Source organism: Haemorhous mexicanus, chromosome 34, assembly GCF_027477595.1.
Source record: "Haemorhous mexicanus isolate bHaeMex1 chromosome 34, bHaeMex1.pri, whole genome shotgun sequence".
Taxonomy (NCBI): domain Eukaryota; kingdom Metazoa; phylum Chordata; class Aves; order Passeriformes; family Fringillidae; genus Haemorhous; species Haemorhous mexicanus.
The window spans coordinates 1,908,667-1,933,649 of NC_082374.1; the positions used below are offsets into that span (position 1 = coordinate 1,908,667).

The 24,983-nt window shown below is 55.9% G+C and overlaps 2 protein-coding genes and 1 long non-coding RNA gene across 3 annotated transcripts in view; 1 reads left to right on the forward strand and 2 right to left on the reverse strand.

The window, feature by feature from the left end:
- Window positions 1-24,983, forward strand: part of LOC132340936 (zinc finger protein 271-like) — an 80,452-nt gene that overhangs the window by 37,843 nt on the left and 17,626 nt on the right. The window lies entirely within an intron of this gene.
- LOC132340890 (calmodulin-regulated spectrin-associated protein 3-like) lies at window positions 1,942-23,329 on the reverse strand. The gene is given in 10 exon segments (XM_059872057.1): window positions 1,942-2,280; window positions 3,062-3,180; window positions 5,848-5,954; window positions 7,336-7,417; window positions 9,147-9,651; window positions 11,038-11,136; window positions 13,599-13,874; window positions 21,915-23,105; window positions 23,107-23,250; window positions 23,252-23,329. Coding segments are annotated over 10 exon segments (2,871 nt in total). The 5' UTR covers window positions 23,315-23,329; the 3' UTR covers window positions 1,942-1,995.
- On the reverse strand, window positions 2,406-3,055 carry LOC132341000 (uncharacterized). The gene is made up of 2 exons (XR_009490062.1): window positions 2,821-3,055; window positions 2,406-2,720 (listed from the first exon to the last, which is right to left on the reverse strand). It is a non-coding gene; the product is annotated as an uncharacterized LOC132341000 (long non-coding RNA).

The following is a 24,983-nucleotide window of genomic DNA, read 5'->3' on the forward strand; positions in this document are numbered from 1 at the left end:
TTTGGGGTTTTTCACCCCAATTTTTTTGGGGTGCCGGGATTTTTAGGGGTGCCACAGGTACCTGGGAACGGTGTTGGTGTCCCCTTAACCCCAAACCCATTCCAGGTGTCCCTAAATGTCCCCAAATCCCTGACGCAAAGCACCGAGCGCACACAACGGGATCGCTTTTGGGGTCACCCCGTTTTTGGTGCATCCCCCCAAAATTTTGTAGGGTTTTATTTGGGGGTTCCGGGTTTTTTGGGGTGCCACAGGTGCCCGGGGATGGTGAAGGCGTCCCCTCAATGTCCCCAATGTCCCCAAATGTCCCCAAATCCCCATTAATGACATCCAGAACCGGACACAACGGGATCGGATTTGGGGTCACCCCGGTGCCGTTTTTGGGGTTTTTCACCCCAATTTTTTTGGGGTGCCGGGATTTTTGGGGGTGCCACGCCCTGAGGTGTGCCACAGGTACCCCTGGAAGGGGACGGCACCCCTTGAACCTATTCCAAGTGTCCCCAAATGTCCCCAAATCCCTGACGCCAAGCACCGAGCGCACACAACGGGATCGCTTTTGGGGTCACCCCGTTTTTGGTGCATCCCCCCAAAATTTTGTAGGGTTTTATTTGGGGGTTCCGGGTTTTTTGGGGTGCCACAGGTGCCCAGGGGTGGTGAAGGGGTCCCCTCAATGTCCCCAATGTCCCTAAATGTCCCCAAATCCCCATTAATGACAACACGAACCGCACACAACGGGATCGGATTTGGGGTCACCCCGGTGCCGTTTTTGGGGTTTTTCACCCCAATTTTTTTGGGGTGCCGGGATTTTTGGGGGTGCCACGCCCTGAGGTGTGCCACAGGTACCCCTGGGAGGGGATGGCACCCCTTGAACCCATTCCAGGTGTCCCCAAATGTCCCCAAACCTCCCCATTATCCCTGACGCAAAGCACCGAGCGCACACAATGGGATCGGATTTGGGGTCACCCCGGTGCCGTTTTTGGGGTTTTTCACCCCAATTTTTTTGGGGTGCCGGGATTTTTGGGGGTGCCACACCTTGAGGTGTGCCACAGGAATCCCTGGAAGGGGATGACACCCCCTGAACCCATTCCAGGTGTCCCCAAATGTCCCCAAATGTCCCCAATAACACGAGCCACACACAACGGGATCGCTTTTGGGGTCACCCCGTTTTTGGTGCATCCCCCAAAATTTTGTAGGGTTTTATTTGGGGGTTCCGGGTTTTTTGGGGTGCCACAGGCACCTGGGGGGATGGTGAAGACCTTGATGTCCCCCTAAACCCCATAAACTCCCCTTTAGTGTCACCCAAATGTCCCCAAATGTCCCCAATAACACGAACCGCACACAACGGGATCGGATTTGGGGTCACCCCGGTGCCGTTTTTGGGGTTTTTCACCCCAATTTTTTGGGGTGCCGGGATTTTTAGGGGTGCCACACCTTGAGGGGTGCCACAGGTGTGCCTGGGAGGGGATGGCACCCCCTGAACCCATTCCAAGTGTCCCCAAACGTCCCCAAATCCCTGACGCAAAGCACCGAGCGCACACAACGGGATCGCTTTTGGGGTCACCCCGGTGCCGTTTTTGGGGTTTTTCACCCCAATATTTTTGGGGTGCCGGGATTTTTGGGGGTGCCACAGGTACCTGGGAACGGTGTTGGTGTCCCCTTAACCTCAAACCCATTCCAGGTGTCCCCAAATGTCCCCAAACATCCCCAAATCCCTGACGCAAAGCACCGAGCGCACACAACGGGATCGCTTTTGGGGTCACCCCGGTGCCGTTTTTGGGGTTTTTCACCCCAATTTTTTTGGGGTGCCGGGTTTTTTGGGGGTGCCACGTCCTGAGGTGTGCCACAGGTATCCCTGGGAGGGGATGTCACCCCCTGAACCCATTCCAGGTGTCCCCAAACGTCCCCATTATCCCTGACGCAAAGCACTGAGCGCACACAACGGGATCGCTTTTGGGGTCACCCCGTTTTTGGTGCATCCCCCCCAAATTTTGTAGGGTTTTATTTGGGGGTTCCGGGTTTTTTGGGGTGCCACAGGTGCCCGGGGATGGTGAAGGCGTCGACGCTGCCGCTCATGGTGCGGGCGGGGAGGCGGCAGAAGCGCCTCTGGTCCGACTGGTATTTGTACAGAGCCTCCACCATGGGCAGGGGGACGCTGCGGGGCCCCGAGCCCGAGAGGCGTTTTAGGGTCGGGGGGATCCCCCCCAAAGCATAAACGCCCCGAAATTGGCAGCCCCCGTCCCGGAAAAGGATCAGGAGTTGTTGGGCTGAGCTTTGCTCCATCTCCTGAAAGAGAAAAGGGAACATTTTGGGGGTTTTTTGGGGATTTTTTGGGGATATTTTTGGGTTTTTTGGCTTTTTTTGGTGATTTTTTGGCGATTTTTTGGCGATTTTTGGGTGATTTTTTGAGGTTTTTCTAAGGGATTTTTGGGGGATTTTTGGGGTACTTATGGGGTGATCTGAGGGATTTATGGGGTGTCTGTGGTGCATTTATGGGATTTTGGGGGGATTTATGGGGGGATTTGGGGATTTTTTGGGTCTCACCTGCAGCACTCGGATCCTTTTGGGGTCTCTGCAGGATTTTGGATTTTTTGGGGGGATTTTTGGGGGGATTTTGGGATTTTTGGGGTCTCACCTGCAGCACTCGGATCCTTTTGGGGTCTCTGCAGGATTTTGGATTTTTTGGGGGGATTTTTGGGGGGATTTTGGGATTTTTGGGGTCTCACCTGCAGCACTTGGATCCCTCAGGCGGACTCAGGATCGCTGTCGGACTTTGGGGTTTTTGGGGGGATTTTTTGGGGTTTTTGAGGTTTTTTGGGGTCTCACCTGCAGCACTCGGATCCTTTTGGGGTCTCTGCAGGATTTTGGGGTTTTTGGGGGGATTTTTGGGGGAATTTTGGGATTTTTGGGGTCTCACCTGCAGCACTCGGATCCCTCAGGCGGATTCAGGATCGCTGTCGGATTTTGGGTTTTTTTGGGGGAATTTTCGAGGTTTTTGGGATCCTTTTCTGGCCGTGGAGTTTTTTGGGGTGGTTTTGGGGTTTTTTGGGATTTTTGGGGGTCTCACCTGCAGCACTTTGGCCCTCAGGGGGGCGTTGGGGGTCCCGGCCAGCACACAATGGGCCAGGGCGTTCTGGATCAGCGGCCGGTTGGACCTGGCCGTGGGCTCCTTGTACAGCCTCGGACCTGGGGAAATTTGGGGGGAATTTGGGGGATTTTGGGAAAATTTGGGGAGTTTGGGGGGAATTTGGGGGATTTTGGGGGATTTAGGGGGATATTTGGGGGATTTTGGGGGGTTTGAGGGGGATTTTGGGGGGTTTGAGGAGGATTTGAGGGAGAAATTTGGAGATTTTGGGAGGTTTGGGAGAAAATTTGGGGGATTTTAGGGGGGAATTGGGGGAAATTTGGGGGATTTTGGAAAAATTTGGGGTGAATTTGGGGTTTTTTGGGAATTTGGGGAGGGGTCTCACCCGTGTACTCCGGCCCTGGCGAGGAGGGGTTGGGGGGTTTGGGGTTTTTGGGGTGAATTTGGGGTTTTTTGGGGTTTCAGGGTGAGATTTTGGGGTGATTTTGGGGTTTTTGGGGTGAATTTGGGGTTTTTGGGGTGAATTTGGGGGGTTTTGGGTAATTTGGGGAGGGGTCTCACCCGTGTACTCCGGCCCTGGCGAGGAGGGGTTGGGGGGTTTGGGGTTTTTGGGGTGAATTTGGGGTTTTTTGGGGTTTCAGGGTGGGATTTTGGGGTGAATTTGGGATTTTTGGGGTGAATTTGGGGTTTTTGGGGTGAAATTTGGGGTTTTTGGGGTGAATTTGGGGGGGTTTGGTTAATTTGGGGAGGGGTCTCACCCGTGTACTCCGGCCCTGGCGAGGAGGGGTTGGGGGGTTTGGGGTTTTTGGGGTGAATTTGGGGTTTTTTGGGGTTTCAGGGTGGGATTTTGGGGTGATTTTGGGGTTTTTGGGGTGAATTTGGGGTTTTTGGGGTGAATTTGGGGTTTTTGGGGTGAATTTGGGGGGGTTTGGCTAATTTGGGGAGGGGTCTCACCCGCGTACTCCGGCCCTGGCGAGGAGGGGTTGGGGGGTTTGGGGTTTTTGGGGTGAATTTGAGGGATTTTGGGGTTTCAGGGTGGGATTTTGGGGTGATTTTGGGGTTTTTGGGGTGAATTTGGAGGTGTTTGGGGAATTTGGGGAGGGGTCTCACCCGTGTACTCCGGCCCTGGCGAGGAGGGGTTGGGGGATTTGGGGTTTTTGGGGTGAATTTGGGGTTTTTTGGGGTTTCAGGGTGGGATTTTGGGGTGATTTTGGGGTTTTTGGGGTGAATTTGGGGGTTTTTGGGGAATTTAGGGGTGTTTGGGTAATTTGGGGAGGGGTCTCATCCGTGTACTCCGGCCCAGGGGAGGAGGGGTTGGGGGGTTTGGGGTTTTTGGGGTGAATTTGGGGTTTTTTGGGGTTTCAGGGTGGGATTTTGGGGGGATTTTGGGGTTTTTGGGGTGAATTTGGGGGGTTTTGGGTAATTTGGGGAGGGGTCTCACCCGTGTACTCCGGCCCTGGCGAGGAGGGGTTGGGGGGTTTGGGGTTTTTGGGGTGAATTTGGGGTTTTTGGGGTGAATTTGGGGTTTTTGGGGTGAATTTGGAGGTGTTTGGGGAATTTGGGGAGGGGTCTCACCCGTGTACTCCGGCCCTGGCGAGGAGGGGTTGGGGGGTTTGGGGTTTTTGGGGTGAATTTGGGGTTTTTTGGGGTTTCAGGGTGGGATTTTGGGGTGATTTTGGGGTTTTTGGGGTGAATTTGGGGTTTTTGGGGTGATTTTGGGGGGTTTTGGGTAATTTGGGGAGGGGTCTCACCCGTGTACTCCGGCCCTGGCGAGGAGGGGTTGGGGGGTTTGGGGTTTTTGGGGTGAATTTGGGGTTTTTTGGGGTTTCAGGGTGGGATTTTGGGGTGAATTTGGGGATTTTGGGGTGAATTTGGGGTTTTTGGGGTGAATTTGGGGTGTTTGGGGAATTTGGGGAGGGGTCTCACCCGTGTACTCTGGCCCAGGCGAGGAGGGGTTGGGGGATTTGGGGTTTTTGGGGTGAATTTGGGGTTTTTTGGGGTTTTCAGGGTGGGATTTTGGGGTGAATTTGGGGTTTTTGGGGTGAATTTGGGGTTTTTGGGGTGAATTTGAGGGGTTTTGGGTAATTTGGGGAGGGGTCTCACCCGTGTACTCCGGCCCAGGGGAGGAGGGGCTGGGGGGTTTGGGGTTTTTGGGGTGAATTTGGGGTTTTTTGGGGTTTCAGGGTGGGATTTTGGGGTGATTTTGGGGTTTTTGGGGTGAATTTGGGGATGTTTGGGTAATTTGGGGAGGGGTCTCACCCGTGTACTCCGGCCCTGGTGAGGAGGGGTTGGGGGGTTTGGGGTTTTTGGGGTGAATTTGGGGTTTTTTGGGGTTTCAGGGTGGGATTTTGGGGGGATTTTGGGGTTTTTGGGGTGAATTTGGGGTTTTTGGGGTGAATTTGGGGTGTTTGGGTAATTTGGGGAGGGGTCTCACCCGTGTACTCCGGCCCTGGTGAGGAGGGGTTGGGGGGTTTGGGGTAATTTTGGGGTGAATTTGGGGTTTTTTGGGGCTTCAGGGTGGGATTTTGGGGTGAATTTGGGGTTTTTGGGGTGAATTTGGGGGAGTTTGGGGAATTTGGGGAGGGGTCTCACCCGTGTACTCCGGCCCTGGCAAGGAGGGGTTGGGGGGTTTGGGGTTTTTGGGGTGAATTTGGGGTTTTTTGGGGTTTCAGGGTGGGATTTTGGGGTGATTTTGGGGTTTTTGGGGTGAATTTGGGGTTTTTGGGGTGAATTTGGGGGTGTTTGGGGAATTTGGGGAGGGGTCTCACCCGTGTACTCCGGCCCAGGGGAGGAGGGGTTGGAGTCGTGCTCCCACTCCCTCCCTGGGGGGGGGGCTCGGTTTGGAGACCCCGGCCCCGAGGGGGACCCGGCCCGGCTGGGGGAGGGGAACAAAAAAAAAAAAGGGGGGGAGGGGGAGGTCAGGGGGGAGAGACCCCTCCCCAAAATATCCAAAATCCCTCCCAAGACCCCCAAATTCCACCCCTGAAACCCCCAGACCCAAATTTCCCCCCAAGACCCCAAAATTCCTCCCCAAATTTCCCCCAAAATCCCTCCCAAGACCCCCAAATTCCCCCCCAAATTCTCACCCTGAAGCCCCCAGACCCAAATTCCCCCCCCAGGACCCCAAATTCCTCCCCAAATCCCCAAAATTCTCCCCAAAGACCCCAAAATTTCCCTCCCAGAAGCCCCCAGACCCAAATTTCCCTCCCAAGACCCCCAAATTCCTCCTCAAATTCCCCCACCGGAGCCCCCAGACCCAAATTCCCCTCCCAGGACCCTAAATTCCTCCCCAAAATCCCCAAATTTCTCCCCAAAACCCCCCAAAATTCTCCCCAAAGACCCCAAAATTTCCCCCTCTGAAGCCCCCAGACCCAAATTTCCTCCCCCAGGACCCCAAATTCCCCCCCAAGACCCCCAAATTCCTCCCCAAAATCCCCAAATTTTTCCCCAAATCCCCCCCAAGACCCCCAAAATTCCCCCCAAACCCCCCCAGATGCCCCCAGACCCCAAATTCCCTCCCAAGACCCCCAAATTCTCCCCCAAATCCCTCCCCAGAAGCCCCCAGACCCAAATTCCCCCCTCCAAGACCCCCAAATTTCCCCCCAAACCCCAAATTCCCTCCCCAAACGCCCAAATTCCTCCCCAAATTCCCCCTCCCCGAAGCCCCCAGACCCAAATTCCCCTCCCCCGAAGCCCCCAGACCCAAATTCCTCACCCCCGAAGCCCCCAGACCCAAATTCCCCCTCCCCAGAAGCCCCCAGACCCAATTTCCCCCCTCCAAGACCCCCAAATTTCCCCCCAAACCCCCCCAGACCCCAAAATCCCTCCCAAGACCCCCAAATTCCTCCCCAAATTCCCCCTCCCCGAAGCCCCCAGACCCCAATTCCCCCTCCCCGAAGCCCCCAGACCCAAATTCCCCCCTCCAAAACCCCCAAATTTCCACTCAAAACCCCGAAATTCCCCCCAAAATCCCTCCCAAGACCCCCAAATTCCTCCCCAAATTTCCCCTCCCCGAAGCCCCCAGACCCAAATTCCTCCCCCCCGAAGCCCCCAGACCCAAATTCCTCCCCCCCGAAGCCCCCAGACCCAAATTCCACCCTCCAAAACCCCCAAATTTCCACTCAAAACCCCGAAATTCCCCCCAAAATCCCTCCCAAGACCCCCAAATTCCTCCCCAATTTCCCCTCCCCGAAGCCCCCAGACCCCAATTCCCCTTCCCCGAAGCCCCCAGACCCAATTCCCCCCCCCTCCCTCACCTGGTGCAGCGCCCCCCGCCCGGCTCGGCCACGCTGGACAGGGACAGAGAGCTCTGGGAATAGACCTTGGACAGGCGGGACCCTGGGGGGGGGCACAGGGGTGAGACCCCTCCCCAAATTCACCCAGACCCCTCCCCAAATTCACACAGACCCCCGGGAGACCCCCCCGGACCCAGAGACCCCTCCCCAAATTCCCCCCAATCCCAAGGACAGAGAGCTCTGGGAATAGACCTTGGACAGGCGGGACCCTGAGGGGGGAACAGGGGTGAGACCCCTCCCCAAATTCACCCAGACCCCTCCCCAAATTCACCCAGACCCAGAGACCCCTCCCCAAATCCAGAGACCCCTCCCCAAATTCCCCCCAATCCCAAGGACAGAGAGCTCTGGGACAGGTGAGAGACCCTGGGGGGGAACAGGGGTGAGACCCCTCCCCAAATTCACCCAGACCCCTCCCCAAATTCACACAGACCCCTCCCCAAATTCACCTAGACCCCTCCCCAAATTCACCCAGACCCCCGGGAGGCCCCCAGACCCAGAGACCCCTCCCCAAATTCCCCCCAAAATCAGGGACAGAGCTCTGGGACAGGCGGGAGCCTGGGGGGAACAGGGGTGAGACCCCTCCCCAAATTCACCCAGACCCCTCCCCAAATTCACACAGACCCCTCCCCAAATTCACCCAGACCCCTCCCCAAATTCACACAGACCCCTCCCCAAATTCACACAGACCACCGGGAGACCCCCAGACCCAGAGACCCCTCCCCAAATTCCCCCCAAAATCAGGGACAGAGCTCTGGGACAGGCGGGACCCTGGGGGGCACAGGGGTGAGACCCCTCCCCAAATTCACCCAGACCCCTCCTCAAATTCACTGATACCCCTCCCCAAATTCACACAGACCCCTCCCCAAATTCACCCAGACCCAGAGACCCCTCCCCAAATCCAGAGACCCCTCCCCAAATTCCCCCCAAAATCAGGGACAGAGCTCTGGGACAAGCGAGAGACCCTGGGGGGCACAGGGGTGAGACCCCTCCCCAAATTCACCCAGACCCCTCCCCAAATTCACCTAGACCCCTCCCCAAATTCACACAGACCCCCGGGAGACCCCCCCAGACCCAGAGACCCCTCCCCAAATTCCCCCCAATCCCAAGGACAGAGAGCTCTGGGAATAGACCTTGGACAGGCGGGAGCCTGGGGGGGCACAGGGGTGAGACCCCTCCCCAAATTCACCCAGACCCCTCCCCAAATTCACACAGACCCCTCCCCAAATTCACACAGACCCCTCCCCAAATTCTCAGGGACCCCCAGGACCCCTAAAACACCCCCAGCCCCATTTCAGGCTTTCCCCCAGCCCCCAGCCCCATTTTGGGGGTCTCCCCGAGCCCCCAGCCCCATTTGGGGCTCTCCCCAAGCCCCCAGCCCCATTTCAGGCCTCTCCCCAAGCCCCCAGCCCCATTTGGGGCTCTCCCCAAGCCCCCAGCCCCATTTGTGGCTCTCCCCCAGCCCCATTTGTGGCTCTCCCCAAGCCCCCAGCCCCATTTCAGGACTCTCCCCAAGCCCCCAGCCCCATTTCAGGGCTCTCCCCAAGCCCCCAGCCCCATTTGTGGCTCTCCCCCAGCCCCATTTGTGGCTCTCCCCAAGCCCCCAGCCCCATTTCAGGACTCTCCCCAAGCCCCCAGCCCCATTTGGGGCTCTCCCCAAGCCCCCAGCCCCATTTCAGGCCTCTCCCCAAGCCCCCAGCCCCATTTTGGGGGTCTCCCCAAGCCCCCAGCCCCATTTTGGGGGTCTCCCCAAGCCCCCAGCCCCATTTCCATACCCAGCAGCCCCTTGGGGGGGCTCCTCCCCAGGGCGGAGTCGTCGCAGCAGCGGGGCCGGGCTCTCGCCGAGCCCCCTCCCCTAATTTGGGGAGGGGGTCCCCGAGTGTTGCCCCCTCCCCCAGGCCCTGATTTTGGGGCGGGGGTCCCTCGGGGGGGTCTCAGGACCTTCTCCAGCTCCTCCATCAGCTTCAGCTGCTGCCGCCGCTCGTACTCCAGGCGGGTGAACTCCCCCCGCCGAGACCCCCCCCCAAATTCCTCCTCCGGGGGGCGGGGGGGGGGGCTGGGGGGGCTCTGCTGGGGGTCTGGGGGAGGGGAAAGGGTCAGGACCCCTCCCCAAATTCTCCTCGAGGGGGGAAAAGGGTCAGGACCCCTCCCCAAATTCTCCTCGAGGGGGGAAAGGGTCAGGACCCCTCCCCAAATTCTCCTCGAGGGGGGAAAAGGGTCAGGACCCCTCCCCAAATTCTCCTCGGGGGGGAAAAGGGAGAGACCCCTCCCCAAATTCTCCTCGGGGGGTGAAAAGGGTCAGGACCCCTCCCCAAATTCTCCCTGAGGGAGGAAAAGGGAGAGACCCCTCCCCAAATTCTCCTCGAGGGGGGAAAAGGGAGAGACCCCTCCCCAAATTCTCTTTGAGGGGGGAAAACAGAGAGACCCCCTCCCCAAATTCCTCAAGGAGGGGAAAAAGGGGAGAGACCCCTCCCCAAATTCTCCTCGGGGGGGGAAAAGGGAGAGACCCCTCCCCAAATTCCTCAAGGAGGGGGAAAATGGGAGAGACCCCTCCCCAAATTCTCCTCGAGGGGGGAAAACAGAGAGACCCCTCCCCAAATTCTCCTCGAGGGGGAAAAGGGAGAGACCCCTCCCCAAATTCTCTTTGAGGGGGGAAAAGGGAGAGACCCCTCCCCAAATTCTCCTCGAGGGGGGAAAAGGGGAGAGACCCCTCCCCAAATTCCTCAAGGAGGAGAAAAAGGGGAGAGACCCCTCCCCAAATTCTCCTCGAGGGGGGAAAAGGGAGAGAGACCCCTCCCCAAATTCTCTTTGAGGGGGGAAAACAGAGAGACCCCTCCCCAAATTCTCCTCAAGGAGGGGGAAAATGGGAGAGACCCCTCCCCAAATTCTCCTCGAGGGGGAAAAGGGAAAGACCCCTCCCCAAATTCCTCAAGGAGGGGGAAAATGGGAGAGACCCCTCCCCAAATTCTCTTTGAGGGGGGAAAAGGGAGAGACCCCTCCCCAAATTCCTCCTCCAGGTTTGGTCCCTCTATTTTTAGAAGCCCCCTGCCCAAATTTTGGACTCCTCCTATTTTTAAAAGCCCCCTCCCCAAATTTTAGACCCGTCCATTTTTAGGGCTCCCCCCCCCCCCCCTTTTTTTTGGAGCCCCCTCCCTAAATTTTGGTCCCTCCATTTTTAGAAACCCCCTCCCCAAATTTTAAACTCCCTTTTTTTTTGAGCCCCCTCCCCAATTTTGTTCCCTCCATTTTTTGGAGCCCCCTCCCCAAATTTTGGACCCTTCCATTTTTAGAAACCCCTCCCCAAATTTTGGACCCCTCCCCAAATTTTGGTCCCTCCCATTTTTAGAAACCCCCTCCCCAAATTTTGCACTCCCTCACTTTAAGGAGCCCCCTCCCAAAATTTTGGACCCCTCCCCAAGTTTTGGACCCTCCCATTTTTAGAAACCCCCTCCCCAAATTTTGGACCCCTCCCCAAATTTTGGACCCTTCCATTTTTAGAAACCCCCTCCCCAAATTTTGGAAACCCCCTCCCCAAATTTTGGACCCCTCCCCAAATTTTGGACCCTCCCATTTTTAGAAGCCCCCTCCCCAAATTTTAAACTCCCCTTTTTTTTGGCGCCCCCTCCCCAAATTTTGGACCCCTCCCCAAATCCCCCCCCCTCACCTGTCCGGGGGCTGCTCCTGCCCCGCCCCCCAGAGGCGGCGCTGCCGCAGGGGGGGAGGGGCGCGGCGGGGGGGGGAGGGGTCGGGGGCGGTGTCATCGAGCTGCGACAGCGACAGCGACAGGGACAGGGACAGGGACAGGGGGACAGGGACACAGGGACAGGGGGACAGGGACAGGAACACGGGGACAGGGACAGGGGGACAGGGGGACAGGGGGACAGGGACAGGGGGACAGGGGGACAGGGACAGGGGGACAGGGACAGGGACAGGGACAGACAGGGACAGGGGGACAGGGACATGGACAGAGACAGGGACACAGGGACAGGGGACAGGGGGATAGGGACAGGGACACAGGGACAGGGACAGGGGGACAGGGACAGGGACAGACAGGGACAGGGGGACAGGGACACAGGGACACAGGGACAGGGATGGGGGACAGGGACACGGACATGGACAGGGACAGGTGACAGGGGGACAGGGACAGGGGGACAGGGGGACAGGGACATGGACAGGGACAGGGACACAGGGACAGGGGACAGGGGGACAGGGACAGGGACAGGGGGACAGGGACAGGGACACGGAGGGACAGGGACACAGGGACAGGGGACAGGGGACAGGGACAAGGACATGAGGACATGGGGACAGGGACAGGGGACAGGGACAGGGACAGGGGACAGGGACAGGGGGACAGGGACAGGGACAGGGACACAGGGACACAGGGACAGGGGACAGGGACACAGGGACAGGGGACAGGGACAGGGACAGGGACACAGGGACACAGGGACAGGGGACAGGGACAGGGGGACAGGGACAGGGACAGGGACAGGGGGACAGGGACAGGGACACAGGGACAGGGACACAGGGACAGGGGGACAGGGACAGTGACAGGGGGACAGGGGGACAGGGGGACAGGGGGACAGGGACACAGAGACAGGGACAGTGACATGGGGACAGGGACAGGGGACAGGGACAGGGACAGGGGGACAGGGACAGGGGACAGGGACAGGGGGACAGGGACAGGGACAAGGACATGAGGACATGGGGACAGGGACAGGGGGACAGGGACAGGGACAGGGGGACATGGACAGGGACAGGGACATGGGGACAGGGACAGGGTGACAGCGACAGGGGGACAGGGACAGGGACAGGGACAGTGACATGGGGACAGGGACAGGGGGACAGGGACAAGGACATGAGGACCTGGGGACAGCCACGGACACCTCCGTGTCCCTGTGCCACCCCCTGCAGTGGCACCGTGGTGCCACCACCCCCAGTGTCACCGTGGTGTCACCACTGCCACCATCCCAGTCCCTCCCAGTCCCCTGTCCCAGTGTCACCTCATGCCCGCCCTGTCACCCCAATGTCCCCAACATCCCCAGTGTCCCCAACGTCCCCAATGTCCCCAACGTCCCCAGTGTGTCCCCGGTGTCCCCAACATCCCCAAATGTCCCCAAAGTCCCCAGTGCCACCTGAATCAATCCCCTGTCTCCTCCATATCCCCAATCCCCCCCAATGTCCCCAATGTGTCCCCAAATGTCCCCAATTACCTCCATGTCCCCAGTGTCCCCAATCCCTCCCAATGTCCCCAAAGTGTCCCCAACCCCCCCAATGTGTCCCCAATCTGCCCAGTGTCCCCAATGTCCCCAGTGTGTCCCCAATGTCCCCAACCCCCGCAATGTCCCCAATGTCCCCAGTGTGTCCCCAATGTCCCCAATGTGTCCCCAATGTCCCCAACCCCCGCAATGTCCCCAATGTGTCCCCAGTATGTCCCCAGTGTCCCCAACCCCCCGCAATCCCCCCAACGTCCCCAATGTGTCCCCAGTGTCCCCGATGTCCCCAATGTCCCCAATGTGTCCCCAATGTCCCCAATGTCCCCAACGCCCCCAACATCCCCAGTGTCCCCAATGCCCCCAGTGTCCCCAACCCCCCGCAATGTCCCCAATGTGCCCCCAGTGTCCCCAATAGCCCCAACAACCCCAATGTCCCCAGTGTGTCCCCAATGTCCCCGATGTCCCCAATGTGTCTCCAGTGTCCCCAACCCCCCGCCATGTCCCCAATGTCCCCAACGCCCCCAATGTCCCCAACCCCCGCAAGGTCCCCAATGTCCCCAGTGTGTCCCCAATGCCCCCAACGTCCCCAATGTGTCCCCAGTGTCCCCGATGTCCCCAACGCCCCCAACATCCCCAACGCCCCCAACGTCCCCAATGTCCCCAGTGTGTCCCCAATGTCCCCAGTGTGTCCCCAATGTCCCCAACGCCCCAACATCCCCAGTGTCCCCAACGCCCCCAATGTCCCCAATGTCCCCGATGTCCCCAATGTCCCCAACGCCCCCAACATCCTCAACGTCCCCAACGCCCCCAATGTCCCCGATGTCCCCAATGTGTCCCCAATGTCCCCAACGCCCCAACATCCCCAGTGTCCCCAACGCCCCCAATGTCCCCAATGTCCCCGATGTCCCCAACGCCCCCAACATCCCCAGTGTCCCCAATGCCCCCAATGTCCCCAATGTCCCCAAAGTCCCCAATCCCCGCCATGTCCCCAGAGTGTCCCCGCTGTCCCCGTACCTTACAGAAGAACCCCACGCTGGCTCGGTGTCCCCCGTTCCCCCCCTCAGTTGGGGACCCCTCCAGCGAGTCCCCTTCTCCTTCCTCCTCCTCCTCCTCCTCCTCCTCCTCCTCCTCCTCCTCGTCCTCCTCGTCCTCCTGGTGCCGCCGGTGTCCCCCGGGTGTCCCCTTGTCCCCAGGGGACAGGGACACGTCGCTGGTGCCATCCCCGCAGGCCCTGGCGCGCAGGGTCCCCCTGGGGGACTCGGGGGGCGCCGAGGGGGGTGGGGGTCTCTGCTGGGGGAGGGGAGGGGGGTTAGGGGGGGGACAGCCTCAGAGTGTCACCGGAGTGTCACCGGAGTGTCACCAGAGTGTCACCAGAGTGTCACTGGAGTGTCACAAAGGGGGGTTTGGGGATGCTGGAGGGAAATGGGGGGGGGGGATTGGAGTGGAATCGGCTCCAATGTGAATTAAATTTTAAATCTGACCCAAATCTGAGAGAAATCACCAAAATCTGAGAGAAATCAGCCCAAATCTGAGAGAAATCACCAAAATCTGAGAGAAATAAGCAAAATCTGAGAGAAATCAGCCCAAATCTGAGAGAAATCAGCCCAAATCTGACCCAAATCAGCCCAAATCTGTCCCAAATCAGCCCAAATCTGACCCAAATCAGCCCAAATCTGACTCAAATCTGAGAGAAATCACCAAAATCTGACCCAAATCAGCCCAAATTTGAATTAAATCAGCCCAAAATGGAGAGAAATCAGCACAAATCTGAGAGAAATCCCCAAAATCTGACCCAAATCAGCCCAAATTTGAATTAAATAAGCCCAAATCTGAGAGAAATCAGCCCAAATCAGCCCAAATCTGAGAGAAATCCCCAAAATCTGAGAGAAATCAGCCCAAATCTGACCCAAATCAGCCCAAATCTGACCCAAATCAGCCCAAATCTGAGAGAAATCAGCCCAAATCTGAGAGAAATCACCAAAATCTGAGAGAAATCACAAAAATCTGACCCAAATCTGAGAGAAATCACCAAAATCTGAGAGAAATCAGCCCAAATCTGAGAGAAATCAGCCCAAATCTGACCCAAATCAGCCCAAATCTGAGAGAAATCACCAAAATCTGAGAGAAATCACCAAAATCTGAGAGAAATCAGCCCAAATCTGACCCAAATCAGCCCAAATCTGAGAGAAATCAGCCCAAATCTGAGAGAAATCACCAAAATCTGAGAGAAATCAGCCCAAATCTGAGAAATCAGCCCAAATCAGCCCAAATCTGAGAGAAATCACCAAAATCTGAGAGAAATCACCCCAAATCTGAGAGAAATCACCCAAATCTGAGGGAAATCAGCCCAAATCTGACCCAAATCAGCCCAAATCTGAGAGAAATCAGCCCAAATCTGAGAAAAATCACCAAAATCTGAGAGAAATCAGCCCAAATCTGAGAGAAATCACCAAAATCTGAGAGAAATCAGCCCAAATCTGACCCAAATCTGAGAGAAATCACCAAAATCTGAGAGAAATCACCAAAATCTGAGAGAAATCAGCCCAAATCTGAGAGAAATCAGCCCAAATCTGAGAGAAATCAGCCCAAATCTGACCCAAATCAGCCCAAATCTGAGAAAAATCTGAGAGAAATCAGCCCAAATCTGAGAGAAATCACCCAAATCTGAGAGAATCACCCAAATCTGAGAGAAATCAGCCCAAATCTGAGAAAAATCTGAGAGAAATCAGCCCAAATCTGAGAGAAATCAGCCCAAATCTGAGAGAATCACCCAAATCTGAGAGAAATCTGAGAGAAATCAGCCCAAATCTGAGAGAAATCCGCCCAAATCAGCCCAAATCTGAGAGAAATCACCAAAATCTGAGAGAAATCAGCCCAAATCTGAGAGAAATCACCAAAATCTGAGAGAAATCAGCCCAAATCTGAGAAAAATCTGAGAGAAATCAGCAAAATCTGAGAGAAATCACCAAAATCTGACCCAAATCAGCCCAAATTTGAATTAAATAAGCCCAAATCTGACCCAAATCTGAGAGAAATCAGCCCAAATCTGACCCAAATCTGAGAGAAATCAGCCCAAATCTGAGAGAAATCACCCAAATCTGACCCAAATCAGCCCAAATCTGAATTAAATCATCTCAAATCTGAATGAAATCAGCCCAAATCCAACCCAAATCTGAATTAAATAATCTCAAATCTGAATCAAATCAGCCCAAATCTGACCCAAATCACCCAAATCTGACCCAAATCTGAATTAAATCAGCCCAAATCTGAGAAAAATCAGCCAAATTTGACCCAAATCAGCCCAAACCTGAATGAAATCATCCCAAATCCAACCCAAATCTGAATTGAATCAGCCCAAATCGGAATTAAATCAGCCCAAATCTGAATTAAATCAGCCCAAATCTGAATTAAATCAGCCCAAATCTGACCCGAGTCCCCCCAAACTGACCTAAATCACCTCAAATCTGACCCAAATCTGACCTGAATTTCCTCAAATCTGACCCGAATCGGACCCAAATCTCCTCGAATCTGACCCAAATTTTCCCAAACTGACCCAAACTTCCCCAAATCTGACCCAAACTTCCCCGAATTTCCTCCAATCTGACCCAAATTTCCCCAAATCTCCCCAAATTTCCTCGAATCTGACCCAAATCTCACCTCCTCCTCCTGCTCCTCCTGCTGCTCCTGGCCGTCGGCGAAGCGCAGCGAGCTGTGGGTCTGGATCTGACCCAAATCTGACCCAAATCTCCCCAAATTTCCTCCAATCTGACCCAAATTTCCCCAAATCTGACCCAAATTTCTCCAAATCTGACCCAAATTTCCTCCAATCTGACCCAAATCTCCCCAAATCTGACCCAAATTTCCTCAAATCTGACCCAACTCTCACCTCCTCCTGCTCCTCCTGCTGCTCCTGGCCGTCGGCGAAGCGCAGCGAGCTGCAGGTCTGAATCTGACCCAAATCTGACCCAAACTTCCCCAAATTTCCTCCAATCTGACCCAAATTTCCCCAAATCTCCCCAAATCTGACCCAAATTTCCTCAAATCTGACCCAAATCTCACCTCCTCCTGCTCCTCCTGCTGCTCCTGGCCGTCGGCGAAGCGCAGCGAGCTGCGGGTCTGGATCTGACCCTAATCTGACCCAAATTTCCCCAAATCTGACCCAAACTTCCCCAAATTTCCTCCAAACTTCCCCAAATCTCCCCAAATTGACCCAAATTTCTCCAAATCTGACTCAAATTTCCTCGAATCTGACCCAAATCTCACCTCCTCCTGCTCCTCCTGCTGCTCCTGGCCATCGGCGAAGCGCAGCGAGCTGCGGGTCTGAATCTGACCCAAATCTGACCCAAACTTCCCCAAATTTCCTCCAATCTGACCCAAATTTCCCCAAATCTGACCCAAATTTCCTCGAATCTGACCCAAATCTCACCTCCTCCTGCTCTTGGCCGTCGGCGAAGCGCAGCGAGCTGCGGGTCTGAATCTGACCCCAAACTGACCCAAACCTGACCCAAATTTCCCCAAATTTCCTCCAAATTTCCCCAAATCTCCCCAAACTGACCCAAATTTCCCCAAATCTGACCCAAATTTCCCCAAATCTGACCCAAACGTCCCCAAATTTCCTCCAAATTTTCCCAAATCTCCCCAATCTGACCCAAATTTCCCAACTCTCACCTCCTCCTGCTCCTCCTGCTGCTCCTGGCCATCGGCGAAGCGCAGCGAGCTGCGGGTCTGAGCCTGACCCCAAATCTGACCCAAATTTCCCCAAATCTGACCCAAACTTCCCCAAATTTCCTCCAAATTTTCCCAAATCTCCCCAATCTGACCCAAATTTCCCAACTCTCACCTCCTCCTGCTCCTCCTGCTGCTCCTGGCCGTCGGCGAAGCGCAGCGAGCTGCGGGTCTGAATCTGACCCCAAATCTGACCCAAATCTCCCCAAATCTGACCCAAATTTCCTCGAATCTGACCCAACTCTCACCTCCTCCTGCTCCTGCTGCTCCTGGCCGTCGGCGAAGTGCAGCGAGCTGTGGGTCTGGATCTGACCCCAAATCTGACCCAAATCTCCCCAAATCTGACCCAAACTTCCCCAAATTTCCTCCAAACTTCCCCAAATCTCCCCAAACTGACCCAAATTTCCTCGAATCTGACCCAAATCTCACCTCCTCCTGCTCCTGGCCATCGGCGAAGCGCAGCGAGCTGCGGGTCTGGATCTGACCCTAATCTCACCCAAATTTCCCCAAATCTGACCCAAACTTCCCCGAATTTCGTCGAATCTGACCCAAATCTCCCCAAACCGACCCAAATTTCCTCGAATCTGACCCAACTCTCACCTCCTCCTGCTCCTCCTGCTCCTGGCCGTCGGCGAAGCGCAGCGAGCTGCGGGTCTGAATCTGACCCAAATCTGACCCAAATCTCCCCAAATCTGACCCAAACTTCCCCAAAGCTCCCCAAATTGACCCAATCTGACCCAAATCTCCCCAAACTGACCCAAATTTCCCAACTCTCACCTCCTCCTGCTCCTCCTGCTGCTCCTGGCCGTCAGCGAAGCGCAGCGAGCTGCGGGTCTGAATCTGACCTAAATCTCCCCAAATCTGACCCAAATCTCCCCAAATTTCCTCCAAACTTCCCCAAATCTCCCCAAACTGACCCAAATTTCCCAACTCTCACCTCCTCCTGCTCCTCCTCCTGCTCCTGGCCGTCAGCGAAGCGCAGCGAGCTGCGGGTCTGAATCTGACCCGAATCTCCCCAAATCTGACCCAAATCTCCCCAAATTTCCTCCAAACTTCCCCAAATCTTCCCAAACTGACCCAAATTTCCCAAATCTCACCTCCTCCTGCTCCTCCTGCTGCTCCTGGCCGTCGGCGAAGCGCAGCGAGCTGCGGGTCTGAATCTGATCCCAAATCTGACCCAAATCTCCCCAAATCTGACCCAAACTTCCCCAAATTTCCTCCAATCTGACCCAAATTTCCCCAAATCTCCCCAAATTGACCCAAATTTCTCCAAATCTGACCCAAATTTCCTCGAATCTGACCCAACTCTCACCTCCTCCTGCTCCTCCTGCTGCTCCTGGCCGTCAGCGAAGCGCAGCGAGCTGTGGGTCTGGATCTGACCCAAATCTGACCCAAATCTCCCCAAATTTCCTCCAATCTGACCCAAATTTCCCCAAACTGACCCAAATTTCTCCAAATCTGACCCAAATTTCCTCGAATCTGACCCAACTCTCACCTCCTCCTGCTCCTCCTGCTGCTCCTGGCCGTCGGCGAAGCGCAGCGAGCTGCGGGTCTGAATCTGACCCAAATCTGACCCAAACTTCCCCAAATTTCCTCCAATCTGACCCAAATTTCCCCAAATCTCCCCAAATCTGACCCAAATTTCCTCAAATCTGACCCAAATCTCACCTCCTCCTGCTCCTCCTGCTGCTCCTGGCCGTCGGCGAAGCGCAGCGAGCTGCGGGTCTGGATCTGACCCTAATCTGACCCAAACTACCCCAAATCTGACCCAAACTTCCCCGAATTTCGTCGAATCTGACCCAAATCTCCCCAAACTGACCCAAATTTCTCCAAATCTGACCCAAATTTCCTCGAATCTGACCCAACTCTCACCTCCTCCTGCTCCTCCTGCTGCTCCTGGCCGTCGGCGAAGCGCAGCGAGCTGCGGGTCTGAATCTGACCCAAATCTGAACCAAACTTCCCCAAATTTCCTCCAATCTGACCCAAATTTCCCCAAATCTCCCCAAATCTGACCCAAATCTCCCCAAACTTCCCCAAATTTCCTCCAATCTGACCCAAATTTCCCCAAATCTCCCCAAACTGACCCAAATTTCTCCAAATCTGACCCAAATTTCCTCCAATCTGACCCAAATCTCCCCAAATCTGACCCAAATTTCCTCGAATCTGACCCAAATCTCACCTCCTCCTGCTCCTCCTGCTGCTCCTGGCCGTCGGCGAAGCGCAGCGAGCTGCGGGTCTGAATCTGACCCAAATCTGACCCAAACTTCCCCAAATTTCCTCCAAACTGACCCAAATTTCCCCAAATCTCCCCAAACTGACCCAAATTTCTCCAAATCTGACCCAAATTTCCTCCAATCTGACCCAAATTTCCCCAAATCTGACCCAAATTTCCTCGAATCTGACCCAAATCTCACCTCCTCCTGCTCCTCCTGCTGCTCCTGGCCGTTGGCGAAGCGCAGCGAGCTGCGGGTCTGAATCTGACCCCAAACTGACCCAAATCTGACCCAAACTTCCCCAAATTTCCTCCAAATTTTCCCAAATCTCCCCAAACTGACCCAAATTTCTCCAAATCTGACCCAAATTTCCTCGAATCTGACCCAAATCTCAACTCCTCCTGCTCCTCCTGCTGCTCCTGGCCGTCGGCGAAGCGCAGCGAGCTGCGGGTCTGAATCTGACCCAAATCTGACCCAAATCTGACCCAAACTTCCCCAAATTTCCTCCAATCTGACCCAAATCTCCCCAAATTTCCTCCAATCTGACCCAAATTTCCCCAAACTGACCCAAATTTCTCCAAATCTGACCCAAATTTCCTCGAATCTGACCCAACTCTCACCTCCTCCTGCTCCTCCTGCTGCTCCTGGCCGTCGGCGAAGCGCAGCGAGCTGCGGGTCTGAATCTGACCCAAATCTGACCCAAACTTCCCCAAATTTCCTCCAATCTGACCCAAATTTCCCCAAATCTCCCCAAATCTGACCCAAATTTCCTCAAATCTGACCCAAATCTCACCTCCTCCTGCTCCTCCTGCTGCTCCTGGCCGTCGGCGAAGCGCAGCGAGCTGCGGGTCTGGATCTGACCCTAATCTGACCCAAACTACCCCAAATCTGACCCAAACTTCCCCGAATTTCGTCGAATCTGACCCAAATCTCCCCAAACTGACCCAAATTTCTCCAAATCTGACCCAAATTTCCTCGAATCTGACCCAACTCTCACCTCCTCCTGCTCCTCCTGCTGCTCCTGGCCGTCGGCGAAGCGCAGCGAGCTGCGGGTCTGAATCTGACCCAAATCTGAACCAAACTTCCCCAAATTTCCTCCAATCTGACCCAAATTTCCCCAAATCTCCCCAAATCTGACCCAAATCTCCCCAAACTTCCCCAAATTTCCTCCAATCTGACCCAAATTTCCCCAAATCTCCCCAAACTGACCCAAATTTCTCCAAATCTGACCCAAATTTCCTCCAATCTGACCCAAATCTCCCCAAATCTGACCCAAATTTCCTCGAATCTGACCCAAATCTCACCTCCTCCTGCTCCTCCTGCTGCTCCTGGCCGTCGGCGAAGCGCAGCGAGCTGCGGGTCTGAATCTGACCCAAATCTGACCCAAACTTCCCCAAATTTCCTCCAAACTGACCCAAATTTCCCCAAATCTCCCCAAACTGACCCAAATTTCTCCAAATCTGACCCAAATTTCCTCCAATCTGACCCAAATTTCCCCAAATCTGACCCAAATTTCCTCGAATCTGACCCAAATCTCACCTCCTCCTGCTCCTCCTGCTGCTCCTGGCCGTTGGCGAAGCGCAGCGAGCTGCGGGTCTGAATCTGACCCCAAACTGACCCAAATCTGACCCAAACTTCCCCAAATTTCCTCCAAATTTTCCCAAATCTCCCCAAACTGACCCAAATTTCTCCAAATCTGACCCAAATTTCCTCGAATCTGACCCAAATCTCAACTCCTCCTGCTCCTCCTGCTGCTCCTGGCCGTCGGCGAAGCGCAGCGAGCTGCGGGTCTGAATCTGATCCCAAATCTGACCCAAATTTCCCCAAATCTGACCCAATCTGACCCAAATCTGACCCAAACTTCCCCAAATTTCCTTCAAATTTCCCCAAATCTCCCCAAACTTCTCCAAATTTCCCAACTCTCACCTCCTCCTGCTGCTCCTGGCCGTCGGCAAAGCGCAGCGAGCTGCGGGTCTGAATCTGACCCAAATCCGACCCAAACTTCCCCAAATCTGACCCAAATTTCCTCGAATCTGACCCAACTCTCACCTCCTCCTGCTCCTCCTGCTGCTCCTGGCCGTCGGCGAAGCGCAGCGAGCTGCGGGTCTGAATCTGACCCAAATCGGACCCAAATTTCCCCAAATCTGACCCAAACTTCCCCAAATTTCCTCCAAATTTTCCCAAATCTCCCCAAACTGACCCAAATTTCCCAACTCTCACCTCCTCCTGCTCCTCCTGCTCCTGGCCATCGGCGAAGTGTAGCGAGCTGCGGGTCTGGATCTGACCCCAAATCTGACCCAAATCTCCCCAAATTTCCTCCAATCTGACCCCAAATTTCCCCAAATCTCCCCAAATCTGACCCAAATTTCCTCAAATCTGACCCAAATCTCACCTCCTCCTGCTCCTCCTGCTGCTCCTGGCCGTCGGCGAAGCGCAGCGAGCTGCGGGTCTGCACGGGCACCTGGCTGGGCGAGAAGCGCCGCAGGTGAGGCAGCGTGTCCACGTCGTGGGGAGGGGTCAGCACCCGCGTCAGGGGCGGCAGCCGCAGCTCCGCGGGCCGGGGTCTCCTCGGGCTGCGGGGAGGGGGCTTGCGAGCCCCTCCGGTCGCGATTCCTCCCGTTGATATCGCGACAGAAGCAGCGGTTCCTCCTCCTCCTCCTCCTGCCGCCGTGCTGGTGTCGAATTTCCTGCATTGTTGTTGTTGCTGCTTCCTCCTCCTCCTCCTCCTCCTCCTCTCCGGGTGGGCGCTGGCGAGCCCGGGGTGTTTTTTGAGGGTGCCGAGGGGGTCTTGGAGGATTTGGGGAGGGGGCATCACCCAAGCTTGGGGGGCTCCGTGGGGTCTCTGCTCCAGCAGGAGCCGCTCCTGTTGCTGCGTCAAACGTTGCATGTCCAACTGCAGCGAGCTCAGCGCCGCGCTCAGCCTGGCCACGGCAGCTTCGTATTGCCCGGGAGGGGCTTGAGGTGGTTTTTGAGGAGCCCCCAGACTCAATTCCTCCTCGGGAGGGGGCGGGAGAAGCCCCCTCCTCATCTTGGCGGAGGCGTTGTAAAGCGTTTTGCCCAGGCGCTGGCGGTGCTTGGCGAAAATGGCCTCGATTCGTTTTTTTTGAGCTTCGATGGCTCGGCGTTTCTCCTCCAAACGAGCTCCCAATTGCGACATCTCAGCGCTGAGACCCCCGCCCGATTCTGGGGGACCCCCGGGAGTGGTGGAGACCCCCCCCAAATTGACGCCGAGACCCCCAGGAGGATTGGAAGGGGCGGCACTGGTGGCTTCTTCCAGTTTCTTTTACGTTCGGCAAAACTGGTCATGGGACGGGGTGGATTTGGGGAGGATTTTGGGGGGGTCCCGGGAGGATTTTGAGGAGGATTTTGGGGGGGTCCCGGGAGGATTTTGAGGAGGATTTTGGGGGGTCCCGGGAGGATTTTGAGGAGGATTTTGGGGGGTCCCGGGAGGATTTTGAGGAGGGGGAGGATCTGGGGAATGAAGGCAAAAAAAGCATCGGGGGCTCCGTCGGGGGAGGAGGCGCTCGGAGCTGTGGATGATCTGCAGCGCCTCCTCGATGCTGGGGGGCTCGGGGGGCTCGGGGACACCGTTGGGGACACCCGGGGGGGTGGCAGGGGGTGGCCCTGGGGGGGCGGCGGGGGGGGGCGAGGCTGTCGGAGCTGGCGGAGCGGGCGAGGGTCCCGGCGGGGACCCCCACGGGGTTGCCCATGACGATGTCGACGTCGCTTGTCGAGGCCGAAGGGGATGCTGAAGGACACGGCTTGGGACAAGGGGTGGCTGGGAGGGGACATAAAAAGGGGAGGGGGACACCCCAAAAGTGTCACCGAGGTGTCCCCAAAGTTGCTGGGTTAAAATGTGGGGCAAAAATCGCCTCAAATTGGAGGTCAATCGGCCCAAATTTGAGCTAAATTTGACTCGAATCGCCCAAATTTGACCCAAATCGGACTCAAATCAACCCAAATTGGACCAAAGTCACCCCAAAACTGACCCCAGTCACCCCAAAACTGACCCAGTCAGCCCAAATCACCCCAAATCTGATCCAAATTCCCCCAAATCACCCCAAATCTGACCCCAGTCATCCCAATCACCCCAAAACTGCCCCAAAAAACCCCAAATCTGACCCCAATCTCCCTAAATCCCACCCAAAACTGACCCCAGTCATCCCAAATCACCCCAAATCTGACCCAAATCACCCCAAAACTGACCCCAGTCAGCCCAAATCTGATTCAAATCCCACCCAAATCCTCAAATCCCACCCAAAACTGACCCCAGTCATCCAAATCCACCCCAAATCTGACCCAAGTCACCCCAAAACTGACCCCAGTCATCCCAAATCACCCCAAATCTGACGCAAATCACCCCAGAACTGACCCAAATCTGCCCCAAATCACCCCAAATCTGATCTAAATTCCCTCAAATCACCCCAAAACTGACCCCAGTCACCCCAAATCACCCCAAAACCGCCCAAGTCACCCAAAACTGACCCCAGTCCAGCCCAAATCTGATTCAAATCCCGCCCAAGTCCTCAAATCCCACTCAAAACTGCCCCAAATCACCCAAAACTGCCCCAAATCTGACCCAAATCAACCCAAATTTGACCAAAGTCACCCCAAAACTGACCCCAGTCAGCCCAAATCACCCCAAATCTGATCCAAGTCACCCCAAATCACCCCAAAACTGACCCAAATCACCCCAAAACTGACCCAAATCATCCCAAAACTGACCCAAATCATCCCAAATCTGATTCAATCACCCCAAATCTGATCCAAATTCCCTCAAATCACCCCAAAACTGACCCCAGTCACCCCAAATCTGACTCAAATCACCCCAAAATTGACCCCAGTCACCCCAATTCACCCCAAATCTGACTCAAATCACCCCAAATTTACTCACAGGGCTCCAAATCTGCCCCCAGCCCCAAAACACCTCAGGATCCTTCCCCAAATTCCCCTGGGGACCCCCCAAAATCCCTCAAGGACCCCCCAAATTCACCCCCAATCCTCCCAAATTTCCCCCCAAATCCCCCAGACCCCCCAAATCCCTTGGGACCCCCCCCAAATCCCTCAGGACCCCGCCAAATCCCCTTGGGGACCCCCCCCCAAATCCCTCAGGACCCCCCAAATCCCCTTGGGACCCCCCCCAAAATCCCTCAGGACCCCCCAAATCCCTCAGGACCCCCCCCAAATCCCCCAGGACCCCCCAAATCCCCCAGGACCCACCCCCAAATCTCCCCCAAATCCCTCAGGACCCCCCAAATCCCCTTGGGACCCCTCCCAAATCCCTCAGGACCCCCCAAATCCCCTTGGGACCCCCCCCCAAATCCCTCAGGACCCCCCCAAATCCCCTTGGGACCCCCCCCCAAATCCCCCAGGACCACCCCCAAATCTCCCCCAAATCCCTCAGGACCCCCCAAATCCCCTTGGGACCCCCCCCCCAAATCCCTCAGGACCCTCAAATCCC